The following is a 21,605-nucleotide window of genomic DNA, read 5'->3' as shown; positions in this document are numbered from 1 at the left end:
GGCTTTTCTCTGAGAGACCAGATTTAGAATGCATAAGGAACCTTCAGATTTTCTGGGGTGAAAGAGCCATTTTTAGCCTATGTGAAATTAATATTAATATACATAATTCAGCTGTTCCCAAACCTATTTATTGTACCTGCTGTTTTTAAGGGTGGGATGCATGGGATTAATGCACCCATGACCATGGCTGCCCACCACCCTCAGTGATTCCCTTACAGGGTTTTCAATTGAAGGAGGCTCCATTTGGAGTAGATTTGAAGGAGATTTTTACAATGAGGGTGGTGGGGCCCTGGTTACACAAAGCTGTGGCTGCCCCATCCCTGGCAGTGTCCAAGACCAGGCTGGACAGGGCTTGGAGCACCCTGGGATAGTGGAAGGGTGGAGAATGGCAGGAGCAGAATGGGATGAGCTTTAAGTTCCCTCCAGCCCAAACCACTCTGGGATTCTATGGAAAGAGCCAAATGGCCCTGAAGAAAGCATAAAATGTCTGAGTGTGCTGTGATGGCACACAGTTTATGAAACAGGGAGCACTCCTGGGAGGAGAACAGCCCTCCCTCTGCACACCCTGCCTGAACAATTCCCTCCCAGCTGAGCAGAGCAGCCTTGGGGTTCCCCAGTGCTGACAGACCTCAGCAGGACTGGGATGGAGAGGGGCTGCAAGGGGCTCATGGGCTGCTTCTCCAAGCATGCAGAGCTCGGGTGGAGCTGTCAGGACAATGAATCCCTGTCTGTGTGCACTGAACCTGCCAGACCAAGGTGACACTCACTTCTCCTTCCTCCTTCCCCACCAGGAAACCCCCAAACCATTCCATTGTTTCAAAGCTACAGCACAGCCTCCATTTTTAAGACCTCCTTGGCTGAAATAACAATAAATATTTCCATAATGCAGTTTTCCACATTAATTTATTGTTGTTTTCTTTTTCTTTACATGGCAGACAGACAACAGAGCTTTCAGTCCTCCAGAGCAGTTCAGAGCCCCAGCACAACCCAGGTCCCACCACATCCCCACAGAGTTTATTTTCAATAAACTCCTCAGTATCAGAGCCCTGCAGAGCTGCCAGTGTTGTCCTTGTAAATTCTACATGCAAAACCTGAGCTTTTTCCCCACCCTCTCCTTGAATTTTCACAAGAACTTGTGATATTGGTCAGGGGCAAAATTTCACGTTTCATCAGCAGGCACGGGGGAGGTTAAAAATTTGCTGCAAAACTGTGAAATTCCACCTTGGGAAAAGATGGCATACTTTTCCTGAATTCACTGTGAATGAAATCTCCTCACAGGTCCAGAGAAATGACATCATTTTGAACTGATGCTTTTTTTTTTTCTGCAAGAAAAATCATCCCCCCCACCCCCCTCCCAGAAAAACTGCATTTTTATCTGAGGAAAAATGATGAAATCTGGTGCAACCATGGGTTATTTCTTGTTGGTGACATGGATATTTTTCTGCTACAGCTTAGACTGTAATGGACCCTTCAAACAGAGCAGAACAATATAAAGCTGTGTGCTGTGGTCTCTTGTTGAGTCACATGTTATAAAAGTTTAAAAACAGAGCATTTACAATCAGGGACATAAAGACGTGCTTTGAAAATTGTAAATACATATTTACAGGCTTGTGTGATAAACCAGAATTTCTCTGGGAAAAACCTTCCTATATCACAACAATGTACACACTTCTCTCCTTGAGAATGTCAGGTTTTACAGTTGATAACACTCTAAAAAAAGGCAGCAAAAATAAATTGCACAGATGTGGCCTCTGGTAACCTCCCAGGGATGCCTTAAAGGCACTGAACTGGGCAGCATTCATGCCAGAACTCCATCCTTAATTGAACTGACTGCAAGCTGAGTGGGTCTGAGGAGAATGGATTGTTCAAAGCAGTTTTTGGGCTATATGGCAAGAAAACTCTTCCTCAGCAACAATCCTCAAGTGATAATTTTTACACTAACTGTGATCTTTGACAAGGTGTCCTACAAGGTTGCACTGGGAAAATCGATCATAATCAATCAATCACTAATAATACTGGTGCTTTATTCAGAGTATATTGGGTTTGTTAGCACTTTATCCTCACTTTTCAAGTGATTTAGGTGCTCTCCAGACACACAGGAAGAGCACTGCTGTTTGAAAGAACAGGGTTTACCATACTAACATTGCATGATGTGAGAAAGGACAAAATGTGCAGAGAAAATAAAAATAAAAAGGTAACATTTAAAAGCAAAGTGAGACAAACTGCTCAGAGAGCTGTGTGTGCACACCAGCTGCTTGGACATAGACATAAGGCCAGGAAAATTAATCTTTTGTGCTGTTTGACCAAAATTTACCAAGCTGCCTAACAGATCTGGATGCTCCCTTCCAACTAATTTGGAAAACTAATGAGATTCTGTCTTCCAAGGCTGCTGTGAAAATCCCAGCCTATGTTTGCAATTAGTACATCTCTCTCTAGATGAGATTACTGCTAGATCAAAACTCCAAAGGGAACAAACCCTAGAGACCCTCCAGCTCAGAAATGGCCCAGGGATCTCAGTGGTCTCAGTCCTGGACTGGAGCATCACTTCCAGCATGGGAGGGATGCAGATTTTAATGGCTCATCCAGTTCTCAGCCTTCCCCCAAACCACAACTGCACTTAGAAAGTCTCCAAGAGGGGTTTGTCCAAAAAATCTGTGGTGAGATAATGCAAGATCCTGAAAACCTTTTCTTTTCAACTCAAACAACATACACCTTAAACATTTTTATGGTGAACCATGTTTCTTCTATAAAGCTTTTCTATTCATTTTGAATTATTTGATGTTAACCAAAACTATACAAAATTAACTGTTTCCAGCAATTCCATACATATATATTTTTATATGTCATATATATATATGAAGGTATAGATATAAAATTGATCCTTTCTTTGACTTTTTCAGGGTGCTGGGGAGGAATATCAGCTGGGCACTTGTTCCTTCCTAACTAATGTGTGCATACACAGATCTGTGCTTATCTGTGTGGAGTGCAAAGTCAAGGACAGGAATAAACTGACTGAAACAAGAAGGAAATGCAACAATCAACCCCTTTGGCCTCCTTAAAAAGTTCCAAACCTGGATGCTAAGCTAGCAGGGATCATGGAAAATCCTGTGTTGGCAGAAGGAACCCTTCACCTCATGGGTGAACAGGGCAGAAGTTCTTCCCAGAGCTGGCAGATGATGCACCTGGGTGTGACTGACCCTATTTGGGGACAGGAAAGAGGTAAGAGACCTTTCTGCTCTGTATTTTACCAGCTGACCTGTGTGTTTCTGCAATTAGACTTTACTGGCTGTCCTAAGGGATGGCCTCTGTTCAGCACCCCCAAAACCAAACACACCTAGAGACACAACACAGGTGCTCTATTTAAGGACAAATGTTGTATTTAAGGACAAGTCTGGCCTGATCCTGCACAGCAACACCTGTGTTTGATACTGTCTCTAAATCAATAAATAAATCCTGGCTCTAAACTGTTCCAGACTGGCAACACATGGTATGGCAGCTTTTGAGGAATGGATGTTTGTCCCTTCATGGAACTGGGCTCTCAGTGCATTTCCCAGGGATCATGTCACAAAATCCATGTGTCCTGATGCACTGCAAAAACAGCATCTGCCCCTCAAAGCTAATGGTACAAAGTCAGGAAACTGGGGTACCCACAGATTTCCCATGTGGAAACCTCAGGACACCCAACCACTCCCTCCTTTGTGGTTTGCCCAGTTCTTTACCCATTAGGATGGAAAGCAGAAATTAAAAGGATGTAACAGTCCTTTGAGAATTTAATTGCATAGTGTGTTAAACCCTCTGTGTTCTCCCAGAGAGAGAAACTCACCCAGACCCACCACCCTCTGAGCAGGGGCACTTTGCCTGCAGATGCCTGAACATTTCTCCAGGCTGTTCTCCAAGCTGGGCTCCATGCACTGGGGCACCCCAAGATCACCCTGTGCCAGCAGCCACAGCTCAGCACTCTCTGGGGAAGGCAGGAGCCTGCTCTGTGCTCCCTCCCTTGCAGGAAGGCTGAGATGACAGAAGCACTTCATCACTTCCAGCAGAAATTTCTGTCCTGTTGTCTGCCGAGGAACCCACCTCACCTCATCTGAGCAAAGCAGGAGAGGAAAATGCTTGAGGATTACTTCACCTCACCCCTTCCAGTCAGAAGCTTCTGGTACCTGAAAATACACAGAGAGTTGTATTTAATAGTATTAATTTAATAGTTGTATTTAAGAATAAATAGTTTAAGGAGTCACAGCTCCACGTTCCATGGAGCTGGAAGCAGGACAAGTCATTCAGTGACCACTGTACAGCAAAGAGACCCCCATGATTTAATTTTAGTTGGATTTGGACCACAGCTAAATGGTCTGAGACAGCTGGAGACATTAACATTCATTAGCAACCATCCCCATTATTCAGGAGATGGCAAACCTCAGAACTTTACTGACTATTCCCTCAAATGTTGTTTTCTTGAATGGTTTTAAGAAAGAATAAACTTCAGGCTGCAGTGTCTTAATTTTGTTGGCACTCATTGTCACCTTTAGCTTTGCACATGTTAAATATCCTGTTCCTTAGCTGTTCCATCAGTATAAAGGAGATTATTATCTGAAAGTTAATGAGGAAATGAAGAAGCAGAAAGCAGTGTTTTGTTTAAACCAACAGAAAATCAGCTCAGCCTCACCAGTACCTGGGGCTGGGTCAGTGATTTGCCCAAACCCATCAGCTCACAGTCATGAGATTCTTCTGGGCAGTGTGTGCAGAGCTGAGTGCTTGGCAGATGCAGTTTAGATGCAATGTAATATAATATAGAATAATATAGTATAATAAAATAATTAATTAGCCTTCTGACAAGATGGAGCTCTCCTCATTATTTCTTTCTTCATCAGGGGCAAAAATATCATCGATATCCGTACCTGCTTTGGTCAGACACGGCCGGGGTCTATTCCTTGAGGAAGTGGGATGAGCTGGAGCTGGGTTTCTTGCACTGCCTGCTGCTGGGGCTATGCGAGGATGAGGAGGGACATCTAGAGGCCACGCGGAGCCTGCAATGTGCACAGAGGCAGGAGAGCATCAGGGACCGGGCACAAACAAAACCAGAGCCGTGCTTTGGCAAGCCATGAGACAGGAAAACCACACACTGCAACACCAAGAGGCACTTCTGAAGGTAAGAGGGTATTTTTGTCCCGTTCTGAACTTAAACTTACCCTGTGAGTTTATTTAAGCAGGAAACAGAAAATGTCAGCTGGAAGCAGCGTTCAGGCTCCCATCCCGTGTCCCAGACCCACTGGGGGCACACAAACCCATCAGAAACTGCATCAGAAACTAGAAGAGACACGTTCCATTCTCTCAGGAGAAACCATAAAAGAAAACCATATCAGGTTTTGAAATACATATTTTTGGAAAAGGAATTTTACTTCACCAGAGCACAGACCATACCTGGTCATTTCTCCCCAGGTCCAAGTTGGCAGAGCACTCCTGTCACAATTGCATTGACAGAATTGACAAGCACAGGGCACAACTGTGCCTTTATTGCAGTTCAGATTTTAAAATAAGTGTCCCAAAGGGAAAATCTGAGATTTTCACTGTAACACTTTAGTTTTATGCCTCAGTTGATTGTGATTTCAGGAAGAAAGCCTGAACACATGACTCACAGCAAAGGAAGTCTGACTGCCTCTGCCCTATTCTAGACATGCCAAACTTCCATACTCTAAAGGATTCAAAAATTCCCCTGTTTGTTTTTAAATTCAGCACCTTCTGCCATCATGCACAAACTTGTCAGCTTCCCCTCACACCTGTGCACCCCATGGGTAATTCCATACCTTCCTTCCCAAGGCAAATTCTTCAAAACTCTGACCAAACCAAACCCCTTATGTTCTTCCAAGGGAACATCTTTTGAAATATCATTTTCTTACACAGCAACACGTCTAAAAAAAGTTCAAAGCCAGGTTTCTCTCTGGGTTATTTTTAGAGTTCAATATACACCCTTTAAAGGAGATTTCAGTTTGTCCTTACACACAATGTAACTGCAAGTTAGACATAAAGAAGTGCAAAACTTTCCATTACAACAGAAAACCAAAACCACAGAAATTTTGAAAAGCAAGCAATTCAATTATTTTCAAATTAAAATTGGTGGTTAAAATTGCCTGCCAAAAGTTTTGTTATTGTTCTATGTAAATCATCCACTCCAGCCTTTGTGAATTCAATGCTGAACCTTCAGCCAATGTGGAAGAACCAGAAATTGTAATGGGGAGGTCAACAAGAGCCAGATTTTTGTTGTTCCTTATAAGGACTGTTACCATGGGAAACAGCAGAATATCCAAAATAAGTTTAGTTTGTTTGGCTTCAGATTTTTACTATAACTAGAAGAGGGAAATTTTAGTTTATTTCTGTTCAGAATGTCTCCATGTAAGTAATGCTTTCTGTCAAAATATTAATTATGAGTTAAAGTTCTTCTGTAATCAATGACATGTGTGTGCTCTTGCATGCAGTGAGGCAGGGTCTGCATCCTATGGGAAACCTAAAGGAAAAAAATGTTAAATCCAAAGAGACAAAGAGACAAAATATCAGGGAAAATCTGAGTTAGACTTTCAAATGCACACCCTGATCAGACATTAGGAAGAAATTATTCCCTGTGAGGGTGGCACAGGTGCCCAGAGAAGCTGTGGCACCCCTGGCAGTGCCCAAGGCCAGCTTGGATGGGGCTTGGAGCAGCCTGGGGCAGTGGAAGGTGTCCCTGCCCATGGAAGGGTGGAGAGAAATGGGTTTTAAGGTCCAAAACTACTCCAGAATTCTACAGTATTTCACTCCTAATTTCCTCAAGCTTTATACATGGCTTGATATTTGGAAGCTGAGGATTAGAAAAATGAGCTAAAAAAGGAATTTTTTTCCAAACAGAAAATGAAATTGAGTTCCTTATGGAATTCTTAGTGCTGCCTTTCCATAGTGCTGCAAAACCAGAGCCCTGTCAGCTCTGCCAAAGCTGCAGAGTTAAAATGGTTCAACAGGAATCAGAGCCCTCCTTGCCCAGCACTCACCTGCAGTGGATGCAGAGCTCTCATTTGAGAGCCTGTTCAGAGAAGAGCTGGGATGTTGGGATGGTTTGGACAAGGGGAGCTGAGATCCCCCTGCTGCATGAGGAGCAGTGACTGACATTGCTGTTTTTATCCCTGTCACTTTGCACCTGCTTTCACCATCTCAGCCCTGGGTAACTGGAGACAGGCAAAGCAAAGGAATTCTGGGGCACCCTGTGAGGGATGGTCCCATGGGAAGGGCCAAGGGCTGTTCCAGCCCCTCACACCCTGTGCACAGCCCAGGCTGCCCCAGCTCTGCCACAACCACTGCTGGGAACAGCCCCAGGCAGAAAAAAACCATTAAAAATAAAGAAAAACATCAGAAAACATCCTCTGCTTGTAAGGAAAAAAGGCCCAGAACCCAAATGCCAGGTAGCAGAAAGGATTTGCGTGCACGAAGTTTTCTCTGTCAAATAAGGACTTTAAAACCAAACAAAATAGTTTGGTAGATGCTATTCCAGAAATTAAAGCTGACCCAGAAGTTAAATGAGGCAATTTATTCCAGCTCCCTCTCACAACTGAGAGCATCCCCAAACTAGAAGAGATAAATCACCCAATTTGGTGATACAATAAAAAATTGTATCCCTACAATAGAAAATACACTAAATCCCAGCTCCTAAAGTTTTCCATCCTCAAATCTGAAAGTGTTCTGTAGTGGGAGTCAGTACCACAATCCCAGTTTTTCAGATCCAGAACAGTCAGGAGGGAAGGGATTTGCCAGAAGAGATTCCCACAGCACCCACATTACTCTCACAGGTTAAATTATCTCCTGAATATTTAATTTGTCCAAACCAAGTTCCTGCTTCCATATCCCTTTCCAGGCTTCCCCATCAGCTTTGCCATGAGCAGCAGACACAAACTCAAAGGCCAGGAAAAATGCCAAATCCTCACACACTCCCTTCCCTCAGACGTTCCCAAAATACATTTGGTATTTTTTATTCAAATTAGTTTGTCTTCTACCACACTCCTTCAATTAACATTCTCCTGGGTTGCTAGTTTAATTATCTAGAAATGTCTCAGAGAAATAAACCATGATATTGGTGGGCATGAAGGCTGGAGTGATCTGAGGTGGGTGCCAGTTCCACCTGGAAATTCAGTGAACAAAATTCAGGTGATTTATGTTCACATTTTTTCCTCAATTAAAGTGTTTTTTTTTTTTTTTTATCCTGCAAGGATTATACTTTATAATCTAAAATAACCCCAAGGATATGCTCCAAAATTTCAGACACACACACACATTCCACATTACATTTAACAATAAACATGCCAGGAACTTATTCTATCAAGTGCTTCCTAATCTTAAATAAAAAAATAGCTAAGCTGACACAAATAATTGACTGGTTAAGGAAAAAAAAAAAAAGAATTGTGGATGTTTAAGCCCAAATCCTTGGTTTTGCAGAATTAGGCTGAGTAATTTCACAGGCCAGAAGGGAAGCAAGAAGGGTCAGGGTGGATAAAAGCCACTTTTGGGCTTTCTGCTCTCAGTGAGGTTAAACCACAGCTCTGCTACCCTGACTGCAAGGGACTCCCAGGCAGCAGCACATTGCTTAATGGGAAAGGAAATACACAAAAAAGGACTTGGAGAAACATAAAAACATCACCCACTAAGGAAAATACCTTTATCTCTTCAGTGAAACAAAGTATTTCTCAAGACAAAAGGTTTATGGATAGAGTTTTGTTGATTTTATGGATAGAGTTTTGATTTATAGATAGTTTTCTTTATAGGGATGTCTCCTTTTGTATGGAAAACTCCTGATCACTGTATGGAAAATGGGGAAGCAGCAGAAAGCAAAAAGGAATCTTAATGTGCTGCACTGTGGATATTTGGAGAATTATGTGTGTTTATTCATGAAAGCAGGGAAAGAGCTGGAGCAGGTCAGGATTTTATCTTTCCTTCACAGAACATGAATATTATGGTCAGGCCTTTCATGAATCTAAACTGGAAAAACCAGTTATTGAGATCCTTTGCATTCTAGACTTCCAAGAAGAGACCTGACAGCTCTCTCCACCACAGTGCTTCAAAGAACTGAATCCTTTAAAGCAGCTCTGCACCCACAGGAGCTCACAAACTGCTTTGTTCCACACCTGCTCTGCAGTTTCAGTTTCTCCAGAGCTGGCTCAGTTCCACTCCCTGTGGATCACGAGGAACTGGGGTGATGAACACCAAACCAACAGCAAGAACTGCTGGAAAAAATCTCACACCATGCCTAAACTCACCTGGGGGAACTCTAAAATTAATGTAGTAAAATGTACTCTAAAATTAATGCATTAAAATTTAAGTAAAATGGTGGTTTACAATGGTATTTTAAAATGGTGGTTTACAATTGTGTTTTACAATGGTGTTTAACATTTTCAAAAGCAACCAGTGACCTAAAGTAGCCACTTGAAAAGGAATCCAGCTCTGAGCTCCTTCAGTTGCCTTGAAGGTACTTCAAGTTGAGCTCAGAAGTCACTTAAGAAATCTTGGTGTAAACCAATAAATTTAGATGAACAGTTTCATGTCAGCAATTTCTCTTCCTGCCCTTTTGAAATGTCACAGAGTATTTTGCAAGCCAAAAGGTGAACAATTTGGGATTAAAAATAGAAGTATTCAAATTAATCTTCTATACAGTCAGGTCATGTGATTTGATAAAAAGTTTGTATCTAATAATCACATTCCTGACAGAATGAGAAAACTTTCATCACTCATAGGTAACACTGTAGTTTGTTTTATTTAGATTTATAGAGAAATGGTGACACCAAAAGATTTCCAAAGGATTGCTGAACAAGGATGAGCCCTCAGTCCTGCACATCTCATTACATAAAAAAGAAACCAGAGAAAAAAGTGTCTTTTGATTGGAAAAGGGAGATGAGGGACACTGAATTTGCCATAATGAACAGAATACAACTTCAAGTTCCAGTGACAGTGGAGTTTGAGTGTGAAACTCTCCAAAGCAGCTCAGTGATGTAAGAATTCATTATTCCTCATCTTCCCACCTCCTTCCAACTGCAATGCTGAGCAGAGATCTCGGCACCAAAGGAAACACTCCATAAATTCCCCACTGAGTCACTGGGGCTGTGCACAGGGGGGTGTGTTGGAATGAGCTCTGCATTCCCAGCAAAATCCCTTCCCTGAAAAAGTCCTGGCATTTACACAGGCACTACAGGACACAGTCTCCAGCTATGTCAGGGAAGGTACAGGTTGGATATTAGGAAAAAAATTTTTCACCACAAGAATAACAAAGTACTGGAATGCTCTTCCCAGGGAGGGGCAGAATCACCATCTCTGGATGTGTTTAAAAAGCCTGGACATGGCACCTGGTGCTAGAGTCTGGTTGAGGTGTTAGGGCATAGGTTGGACTCGATGATCTTGGAGGTCTCTTCCACCCTCGTCATTCTGTGATTCTGTGACTGAGCTTTGCTGAGCAGCACTGCCTGAACTGCAGAAGGAATCACAGACCCACTGAGGCTGGAAAAGACCCCCAGGGGCATCGAGTCCAACCTGTGCTGGGCTGGTGCTCACAGGGGTCCCAGGACCAGGGAATAGACAAGGATCTGACTCCATGTTTCAGAGGGTTAATTTATTCTTTTATGATATATATTATATTAAAACTATATTAAAAGCATAGAAGAAAGGATTTCATCAGAAGGCTAGCGAGTAAGAAGAAGAATGATAACAAAAGTTTGATTAAATAGATGTGGAAGTTCACCCTTTCTCATCACAGACTTACCACAAAAGCTCAGCTCCAACCCAGCACCTGCTTGTTCAAAATCTATTGTTTAGCTCCTTTCCATAATGAGCAGAACTCCAGCATCATGTGAGTCACGAGACATTCAGTAAATAAAAGCCAGAATTAGTGTAAGGTCCTCTAAGTTCTCTTTTTAAGGTCATTTACAAGCCATTTGTCTGTCTCGAGCAATTCAGCTCCTTGGCTAAACCCAGCTGCAGTGAAAACCTGGAGCTGAGCCCATAATTTTGGAAATGAAGTCACAAACCACAATAAATGAAGTGAATGCCATTCCTATTTGCATTCAATATTGAACATTTAGACATCAAACTCTATGACATCTCCCCAAAGAAAATCATCAGGAACCAAACTAGAATTTGAAATAACAGCCTTGCAAGACAAACTGCTGACACAGCAGAGGAGCAGAACCACCCCAGCCTGAATCCCCTGGGCAGCTCCCACCAGGGCTCAGGAGGGCAGGAGGGGCCTGGCTCCAACACCCAGTTGGAGTATCTGTGCCACAAGGTGCTTCCCAAGCCTTCCAGCAAACTGGAAAATGGGAAACACAAAAAGGAAAACACAACCTGTCAGATCTGCCTCTGCACAACAGCTCCAGCATCTCTGTTTTTATTAAACCAACACTCATTTGATCTCACCCAGCGTGTCACTCGGGCTCTGTAAACAGGACAAGTGGAATTGTTTTCATTGCCTGTCTGGATGCATTTCAAGACGTGTCAGCACTCTGTGGGCTCTGTTACAGCTTTATTGTTGCTTCAGATCATACAGAGGCAGCTATAAAAGCCAGAGAAATTCAATTATGCAGATGAGATGCAATAGCAATAGTGAGTATGAGAGCTGCACATTTCTGTTTGTAATGAGTCACCTGTTTAGGACTGAAAATCTTTGATGATCATTTCTCATTTGGAGATCTCCCTCACCCAGCATTTCCCTGATAAATTGGTGAACACAGGTGACCATCTCAGTGTGGCAAATCTTTGGGACCCAACAGGATTTAACATCACAGCAGAGAAACCACACATAAAAAGGCAAGAGGATTTCTGCCATGATATTAAAGACTGAGGCTGGTTTACTCACCATCAGTTCCCTGCTAGACATGGCCAATAAATCCTTACAAGGTGACTGAAGTACCCAGACTGCAGCAAGAGCAAACACAAAGTGATATTTCCTTTGTCAGTAAAGATTGGAAACAATGAATCAAGTTTATGTCCCATCCTCTGCAATCTCGACTGTAAATCTTCACTTTTTTAATGTTTCCCTTTTTCTTATAAAACCTCCAAATACAACACTGGGTATGCAAAACAATATTTTCCCTTGGGTAAATATAGTAAAACCTAATCAAGAATGAAAACCTTCACTGTGGCTTCCTCCCAGCTCCTTGGTGTAAGTGCTGCTGTAAGGAGACCAAGGATTCCCCTCTTCCACTGTGGTGCAAATCCCAAACTGCAGGGAGTGCAGAAACACCCCATGAACATTGGAACCTCTGCATCACTCCATCAGATCTCCCCCATCAGTTAAAATTCAGGCAAAATGTTGTTATAGACAGAACATATTCAAGGAATGACATCCCACATGAAAAAATAAACTGGGACTTCTTACCAAAAAGTCTCACTCAGACAGAAGCATTAATTTGAATAGACAACTCCATAAAATAATAACTTATACTTAATAAGATAATAACTCACTACTGGACTAGCTGGGAGCAGTGAAGGAACTGACTGCTGTAAAATGCTGTTTAGCCTCAGCAATGTTATATTATTTAACCCCACTGCCACACTAACATGGACACAGATGCTTCCAGCTCCACTGCAAGAGGCAGAACACACATCCTGGAGGGAATCAAACATTCCAAAATTCTCTAGAGCCAAAAAAAACCTTTGCATGTATTTTTCTTATTGAACTATTTAACAAGTTTAAACCATATAAAACCAGAAAACTGCAATATCAGTAAAACAGAAAACTATAGTATCAAAGTTGAAATAGTGCATGTAATTTTCATTTAAATAGTTTAAATTTATCAGCTGTCCACAATTAAAACCAAAAATCCTCAGGCTAAGTCAGAAGTGGCCAATTGGTACAAATTCATGTCACTGGACCAGGGGACACAGCTGAAGGACACAGGCACATTGAACTCCTCCTAGATGAACTTGATTTATCTTTCTTATCATTTATCTTTCTTATCTTTATCTTTCTTTTCTCTTTCTTGGCACATCTGCTTTCCAAACAAAAGGCAAGTTTCCCCCAAGTTTTTAAGAAATTCACTTTATTGGTTTTAGGAAATGTGTCATGGTATTTCCATCTGGTTGCAACACCAGGGCCTGGAACTCAGCACAGGATGGACACGAGGAGGAGGAAAATCCCTCTTCAGTTCTTACCTGCATTCACAGCCCTCCAGCAAGGCTACAGCATTCAAAGCAAGGACAACCCCACTTTTATGTCAAATTGCAATTTTTAATGTTTTCATTAGAATAATCTTTATAGCACTCTCCAATAGAAGAAACAATATACCTAACAGCAAACTTTAATACAGGAACATGCTCCAAGATTAACAACCCAAAATGAAAACAAAATGAAATTAATGTAAAATGTAAATCACATATAGTACAATTGAAGTGTCCAAAACAATTTAAATAATTTTAAATATTTTATTTTCTTAAACTTGCTACAAATGCTTTATACAATATTTCAACATAAAGTCCCCATAACAGAAATGTAACAAAATGGGAATGATAGTGAAAGTGAAAGGTAAAGTGGCACAAATTCACCAAACAAGTATTAAACTACAAATTTTAGAGGTAGATTACTTTTTAAGAACAAAAAATAAAAGGGGTGTCTGTATAAAGAAACTTTCCATCCATTCTGTCATTAATTGTGAAAGCTCTATGAACAAGTGACAAACAGTATTTCCATAAAAAGCTGTTATGAACAATAGACCAATTCATTGTCTTAAATTAGAGGTGTACAAGCTTTTAGAATAATTATATATTTCATTTTCAAAATATGCAGGTCTCTAGCCCTGCTCTAGCCTTCTTATCCATAAAAAGATACACTGCATCCATTATATATCTGGTGTTTAGAAATTCATCACTGCTATATAAATTCTATTTGCATGTGTAAATAAGAACTTGGAAAATCCATAAAACATCCAAATCAAGCTTTTTTTTCCCACTGTATCCTGGACATTAAAAGACTCAGAAAGTGAGGAGAAGGTGGGAAGGGAATTCTGCCCTGCTAGGTTGGCCTCTGCTGACTCACTGAGACAAAAAGCTTTGAGAGACCCAATGCATGACCAAAATCCTTGGAGTGCAGCAATTGTTGGCCCTGAATCCACACTGATTTCTGGACAGGCTGAAGGAACCTGCTCTGGGTATGTACAACAATATTTGCCATGCACAGCAACTGAACTGCCCAACACCATCCACAAAACCAAGAGCAAAACATTTGGTTCAGTTCATTCCTTCTGCTGATTTCCTGTGGGGTTCCATTTGTGTTTAATTAACAGTACCCTTGAATTTAATCTGAATTATCCCACGTGTGTCAAGCACAAAGTAAGAAAATCTAGGCCTGACACTGCAGGCAATTCTATGGCTGTGAGTTTCACAAGCTTGGATTTCACATCCCTTGGTGTAGTGCTTATCCTAACATGAGCCTGCAACAGCTCTCATGGCATTGAGGGATTTTTAAGTTTTGTTTTTACAGGAGATTCCTAGAAAATAGAAATAAAAAAAACCCAACAAAACAAAAACTGAAGATAAATGACGAAACAATTTGTGAACAAGTATGTTTACACAGAAAAACTGAAAGGTGAAAAACAAATTGGCAGACAAATATACATGAAGCAAGTCTTGAAAAAATATTAAGATTTCCTGGAAAAAAAATCAAAACCCAACAGTGCCTACATAGAGTAGAATCAATCTTAAACTGTGCTGATATTTGTGTATGAAGGCTGAAAAATTCTTCATACTGTAGAACTGATAGAAAAAGAATCTGAGTAGACAATCTAGATTTATAAAAGTTACTTCAGAGGCAAGAAGAATTCCCTGGTGTAACCATTTGTTAAACTGATAAAGACTCCAAGCAGCCAAAGCAAACCAAGGGTGTTTGAGGCAGCCAAGGAAACCTTGCCCCAGGTCAATTGTTATTTCCCCAAATACTACAAACAATTCCCATGTGCACCCATTTCCAAGCACTTGGTAATTTTGTAAGGTCAAATGATTCATTTAGATGGAAAGATGTGTTTTGGCTTCTCATTCTACTGATCTGTTCTGGCAGCATTTAAATGCAGTTTCATACAAACTAAGAGAGCAGCTGATGAGAATTAAGATGAAGATGTTTATGTCCCAAGGGAACAGGCCTGGTAGACATTTCTCGTTCCTAAAAGGCATTTTTACACCATTAGTCTCCAAATTCCAATAACATTTTTCTCCTTCAACATATCCTAATTTGGGTATGGATTATTTTGAGTCAAATTCCCCTCCAGCACTTGGGAATAATTCTGCTATATTGAACACCTTAACTTTCCAAAGAATTTCCTCACTATTTGGAGATCTTCACTGTGAGACACACAAGCTGTGAACAGTTTGGATTTTGACAATGAACAGATCCTGCTCTGCTTGTTCTGACAGAGGCTGCCAGTTCCTCCCCCTCCTTTCCATTCAAACCCTACCCTGGGCCCTAAATCTGCTGTTAATCACAGCCAGGCGCTGCAATTACCAACCCCAAAAGAACTCTTAATTACCAGTGAGCTTGGTGAAAGTTCCTCAGCAAATCAGACTCCTGTTTCCAAGAAAAACAGGGCAGGAGCAAGGTAACAAAGGTTATAAACACTGTGCAAAATATACTATTGATTTGAGAGACTACATGAAGACGTAAATCGGGACTCAGGCACGTAGATTAAGATTTTTTATTTATTTATTGAAGGATTACCCTTTCTTGTGATTAAAATGCTTCTTCTCAAAAAGAAATAGAACTTTAATTATAAAGTTTTATAGTGAAACATAAAAAGCATGATACTTCTAACAAATTTACATGTTCATGTAACTTTTCTTACATGTCTATTTCCCTTATATTAAGTATTTTATGATCTCAGTCCGTATGCACATACATTTTGGAAGTATTTGGTCATGGTTTGTTTCTTTCATATATATATATATATGCAGAGAATGCTTTTTATTACAAACCAAAGCAAGTTATTTTAGTGAGTAAAGAATGCAGTCATATTTTTTAACTTAGTGAACCACCATAAATAAATCTAGAATGCTTCTGGGCTACCTTAGATGTCAGATACCAAATACAAGGTCAGTGTCTCCAATAACATTGAGTTTAATGACATGAAGTTTATTTGCACTCAGGTATTGACATTTTTTTTTTCCAGAGTTTTCAATTCAGTTTATAATTAAAGACATTCTCTATACAAACCGTGTATAATTTCATGACATGACAAAATGCATCAAGTATGTACATCATACCCCAGCATCAGTAAGCTGCTCATCCATGTTTTAGGAAATGCAACTTCTTTTTTTTATTTAAGCATGAGAAACTCAAAAAAAAAAAAAAAGATAGAAAAAAAAGACAAATAAAAAAAAAAAAGACCAGCAAGCAAAACAGCAAGCAACGTGTTCCTGGGTTGTTTCAACTTCAAATTAAATGCTTACCTGAAATCTTTCAGTTCTTGCTTTGTACTGCTTTCATCTCTTTTGTTTTCTGCTGCTTCTGCATTTGCTGCCTGCTGCAGACTCCGTGTGATTGGTCCTCCAATCCTCTCTCTAGATTTTACACTGAACCTGTCTGCCTTTTTCTTACTTGCCACAGCAGATTTACTTGGCAAAACAGCTTTGCTATTCCTTTGTATTCTGACGTGCAATTTCCGGGAGGCTTTGCTGGAGATTCCAGAGGAATTGTTCTTAGAAACCACTTTAGTTTTTTTCCCATCAACATGGGACATTTTAGACACTCTTACAGGACTAGAGTTCCTCAAGGATGAAGATGAATTTGGCTTTTTAGATCGCATGGAAGGTACAAATTTAACGTTTTGTTTGGATTTGAAGGAGGCAGAGGGGAGCTGGAGCTGTGCAGGTCCTGAGGTTCGTGCTCTGGTCTTGCCCAGGTGAGGCTGAGTGCTCTGCATTTTGATTTCTGCATCCGCCGTTCGCCTGCGCTGGCTGCTGCCTTTGTCACTGTTGGCAGGGGAGGAAGCTGCACTTTTTTTGGAAGAATTCTTTTTGGAGGAGGGAGAGATGGGTTTTTTGGGGCAGCTGTATGATGCGTGTTTGTTCAAACTCCCAATGTAAGTGAACTCTCTGTTACAGTAGGGGCAGATGTGGGAGTCTGTCTCGGATGGGTTATTTTTCAGCTCTGCCTTCTGCTGGGCAGATTTCTTTTTTTGCAGGATAGCTTTCTGTACAAGCTGGTTTTTCTTTTTCAATGCACTTATTTTTAGTTTGTTGGAGGACATTTTGCTAATCTCCACATTGAAATTGAGTCTTTTAGGCTGACCCATCCGTCTGAAGGCGTTTTTGCCAGGCCCAGCAATGACCACCATGCCATTCTTAGGCTGCACTGTCTGTTTGAGGGGAACTGGATTTTTTTTAGGTGTGTATCTCTTTTTATCACTAGCAGATGCACAGGCCAGTATGTGTTTGTGTAACTCAGGCATGTTATCAACACTTTTGCCACATTTTGTGCATCGAATGGCAGTGGTAAAAGTCTGTGGGATATTATGGGTTGTGAAGTTCGTTGCAGTAACTCCAATCCCCATAGGATTCCGATGGTGATACTGAAATGGAGGTGGTTTAAAGCTTGGGTAGTGTTGATTGAGGCCCATCCGGACATCTGGATCTTTAGATTTCACTCCAGAAGCCATTATTTTTATAGTAGTATAAAGCTCTTCAGAAGAATCATTTAGATCTTCATCTTCCTCCTCTTTTGAAGGCTCCAAAGAATCTTCTGGCAGGTTCTGCATGTGCTCTGCATTTGCCTTACTGGGGTCAGTAAAATTCTGGGGTCTCAAAGTCCCACTTTCAAACTCATGATGTGTGCACTCCTTGTCTGGATGGAGATCCCGTTGATGCTGTTGCAAATTGCACAAAAAAGCAAATTCCTTTTTACACACCGAACAAACAAAGATATTCCCTACTCCATGAAGCAGAAAGCGATGTTCTGACAAGTCTGTTTTATCCCTAAAAAGCTGTACACAGAATTCACATTTGAAGGGCCATTCCTCAGCATGAATGGATAAATGCTTTGTCAGGTCTTTAATGGAAAGGAAAGGTGATTCGCAGACATTGCACACAAAGCTCTTGTTGAAGGTTTCCTGCACCACTCCTGATTCACCTGAAGTGTGAGGCTCCTCTCTCGCTTTCTGCTGCTCGCTTTCAGCTTCCTCCTGTTTTATTATTGGGAGAGAACTTTCAAGGTTATCAGCAGAGGAAACAACAGAAGAAACTACAGAAAGAGGAGGTGGAGATGGAGACGATGAGGAGGAAGAGGATGAGAAAGAGGAGGAAGAGGAGGAGGAAGATGAGGAAGACAGGTTAGGGGGGCCAGGCGAAGCAGCAGAAATAAGAGGTTCAACAGAAGGGACGGGGGACGGAGAAGGAGAAACTGTGGGTGAAAGAACTGGTAGTGGGGACTGGGTAGTAGTGTTGGAGAGCGGCGAGGGACAGGAGGAGGTGTTGGTGGCACTGGCAGAGACATCTGGGATGGGTAAGGGCATGGTTGGGAGCAGGGGGGGCGGCGACGTGGCCACGGTTAGCACGGGCAGGCAGGGCGGCGGGGACGGGGGGTTGGTGGGCGTTAACAACGGGGGCAGCTGGCACACGGCAGGGGCAGCAGGCGGCACAGCTGGCACAGGGGAGGCAGCAGAGGAGCTGAGGGGCTGAGTGTCAGTGGCAGGCGCTGCTGAGGGAGCAGGATCCCCATCAGGCTCAGCTGGAGGCTGCGGGGCCGTGCCGGCGCTGTCGGTGCCCGGCTGCTCCGGGGCCGCGTCCGTCCCGTTGTACTCGTTGAGCAGAACCTTCTGCAGCATGCACGTGGTGGGCTTCTTCTTCTTCACACCACTGCACGTTGGATGGGTGGAGTTCTCTTTGCATTCCCTCATTTCAGCATCGCTGCAAGGCTTCTTATGCACACTCAGATCTAAAACAGATTCCCAGGGAACCTGAGTCTTGCTTTTGACATCAGATCTCTGTTTCATACCGCTGGATAAATCCAGGGGCTGCTGGTTGCACACATTGCCAAAAGTTGGAGTTGCTGTCCAGTCTTTTGATATTTTATATTCTTCAAAGCAATGAGGGCTCAAAGTCTCTTTGTCCTCCCTTGCAGTCAAGCTCCAAGCAGGTGAGTTGCTGTGGCTTTCTAACTTTGGCATTTTTGAACTCCTAATATTGTCATTCCACACAGTTTTTCCCTCACCTGATTTGACAAAGTCTCGAAGCACTGGACTGTGCTGTGGAGAGCTGGGAGGAGAGCTGGTCCTTCTTTTAAATCTGCTGGATACTGGAGGCAAAACAGATGATGATGTAACAGAAGGTCCTATTTTGGGGATTTCACTTGATGGAGTTATCTTCTTACTGTCCTGTGTCTGAAGAAGCTGCTTTAATTTTGATGACAAATAAACCCCTTTTTCTTTATGAAAAGTTAAGCTTTCTGTTGAAATGCTAAGAGGAAGATTTAAAGAACTAGTAGGAGTTATAGGTTCAGGGTCTATTTCAGTTTTTATTTTTGGTACAAGAGGAGGGCTGGCAGTTCTTCTCTTTTTGGATTCACTGCTCCCACTGCTAGAGGGTTCCTTAGGAGGTTCATTCACATGTGTTTGTGTAACCTTTAAATTTGTGGAAATTTCCACTGTGACCGGACTGATTATACAATTCAATCCATACAAGTCTGCAGAGTTGGACTCCATCTGAATCACATCACAATTGCTAGTGCTGCTGTTGGACTGAATTTTCCCATCAATGTAGTAATTTAAATTCTCAGAGATATTACTGGATATATCCATAAGATAGACATCATCTCCCTCACCTTCCTCTTCTATTTCTGTGCTCGCTATGTACACACTCTGGACTGCTGGGGCTGGCTCTGTTGGGAGAGGTGGCTCCTCAGTGAAGAACCCTTTTCTCCTGACACCTTTGGGAATAAGATGACGCTCGTGAACCCTGCGCTGATGCCTCCTCATGTTGGTGTGAGTACCAAAAACCTTTTTGCAGTACTTGCACGGATGCAATTCTTTGGGCTCCTTATTCTCCTCAGCGAACGCCGAGTTTGACATTTCCTGGGAAACTTTCTCAGAATCCAAGACAACAGAGTCTTGCACGAGACTGGAAACATTCAGGTCATCTTTAAGACCATCATCCACAATCACCTGGTTATCAGCAACATTATCCAAGTGTTGTGAGGAGGTGAGAGTGAGGAATGGTTTCCTTTTGGGCCCGGCCTCGTGGCGCCGCTCGTGCCTGCGCCGGTTGATCTGAGTGCCGAAGGCTTTCCCGCAGTAGCGGCACTTGAAGGCGTGGCTCAGGGTGGAGATGTGGATGTGCATGTGGCGCTCCAGTCCCTGCTTGGTGGTGAACTTCCTCTCACAATGCTGGCAAGGAAACATGAAGGTTTCCTGAACATCACCGTTGGATTCCCCCTCTGCTTTTGGAATTTTCACCACGAGTTTTTTCTTTGGAGAGCTTTCTGGAGATTCCTCTGACGTACTCTTTTGTTCTTCCATGGAGTCCAACTTTTCTTCGCATATCAAAGGCATTTCAGCATTTTCTTTAGGCATATTGGTATCTTCTATCTCCTCTTCATCTTCCTCTTCTTCATCCTCCTCTTCATCCTCATCTAAATAATCTGATGCACAATTTATGGCTTCTCCTTGTTTGTCTTCAGTTACCACTTGTGTTTCGTTGGTGGGACTGGGGACCATCAGCTTTGGAAGGACATCCTGATTTACCATCTCCTGAATCACAGCTGTTTGCTCCAGAGACAGCACAGCAGAAACAGAAGGAGTTTCATCTTCCTCTTTGTGACCTGGAACACAAGAGTGCAAGAAAGAAAAGCATGAGATATGTTTACTAAACATATGCTACACCTTTCTTCTCCTTTTTTCTTCTAGCAAGACATATCCAACATTCCTGACACAAGACAATATCACACTTCTCATTTATTTACTCATGAGGATGGATGTTTTCCTGCATGCAAGTCCTGTTCTCAGGGATATCCATCGCTGAAGAAAAGAAGGCCAGGTTGGATGGTGCTCTGAGCAACCTTGTCTAGTGAAAGGCGTCCCTGCCCTTGGAAGAAGATAAGCCTTAAGGTCCCTTCCAATCCAAAATATTCTGTGATTCTGCAATGATTCTAATAAAAGACCTTTGCTGCCAATCCCCACCATGTTGCCTAAGTGGGTACATTATAGAGCAAAAATCCTTCTCCATTCTTTAGCTGGGCCATGAGACACCTGAGCAGTGGTGCACGTGTTGTGCAAGCAGAAGGGACAACAGAGGGAAGGAATGGAACAGTTATGGGCCAAAATAATTAATAGTGTCTTTTTCCCCCCTTGGTACTGACTTTGTTAATTAGCAATAAATAATGACCATGAAACTAAGCTCCAAGGCACTAGAATAAAGATTTTGCTCTGATATTATCCTGTAAGGAGTTTGTGTTTATATCTCAATTTTGCAGCACATTAATTTTTCCTGTGGTCAGAGCTGCATGTTTAATGACATGCTTCTAATAGCCAAGTTCCTAACTAGTAAAACAATTGGGGTAAATGATACAAACATGTTCACTTTGCTACACTAAGATAACCTGATAATGGACTAAACATGACAAGCATCCTTTG

The 21,605-nt window shown here is 42.0% G+C and overlaps 1 protein-coding gene across 1 annotated transcript in view; it reads right to left on the bottom strand.

Moving 5' to 3' along the window:
• Nucleotides 1-4,082: 4,082 nt before the first annotated feature.
• Nucleotides 4,083-21,605, bottom strand: part of PRDM2 (PR/SET domain 2) — a 61,773-nt gene continuing 44,250 nt past the window's right edge. The window contains exons 8-10 of the mRNA XM_054291879.1: nucleotides 16,432-20,794; nucleotides 4,896-5,024; nucleotides 4,083-4,160 (exon numbers count right to left, since the gene is read on the bottom strand). Coding sequence (XP_054147854.1) covers nucleotides 4,922-5,024; nucleotides 16,432-20,794 — 4,466 coding nt within the window. The 3' untranslated portion in view covers nucleotides 4,083-4,160; nucleotides 4,896-4,921. The remainder of the gene's footprint in view (nucleotides 4,161-4,895; nucleotides 5,025-16,431; nucleotides 20,795-21,605) is intronic.

Source organism: Melozone crissalis, unplaced genomic scaffold, assembly GCF_028551555.1.
Source record: "Melozone crissalis strain CALT ecotype California unplaced genomic scaffold, PUWL_Pcris_2 ptg000107l_1, whole genome shotgun sequence".
NCBI classification, from domain to species: Eukaryota; Metazoa; Chordata; class Aves; order Passeriformes; family Passerellidae; genus Melozone; species Melozone crissalis.
This window is presented reverse-complemented; position numbering and strand designations above follow the sequence as displayed.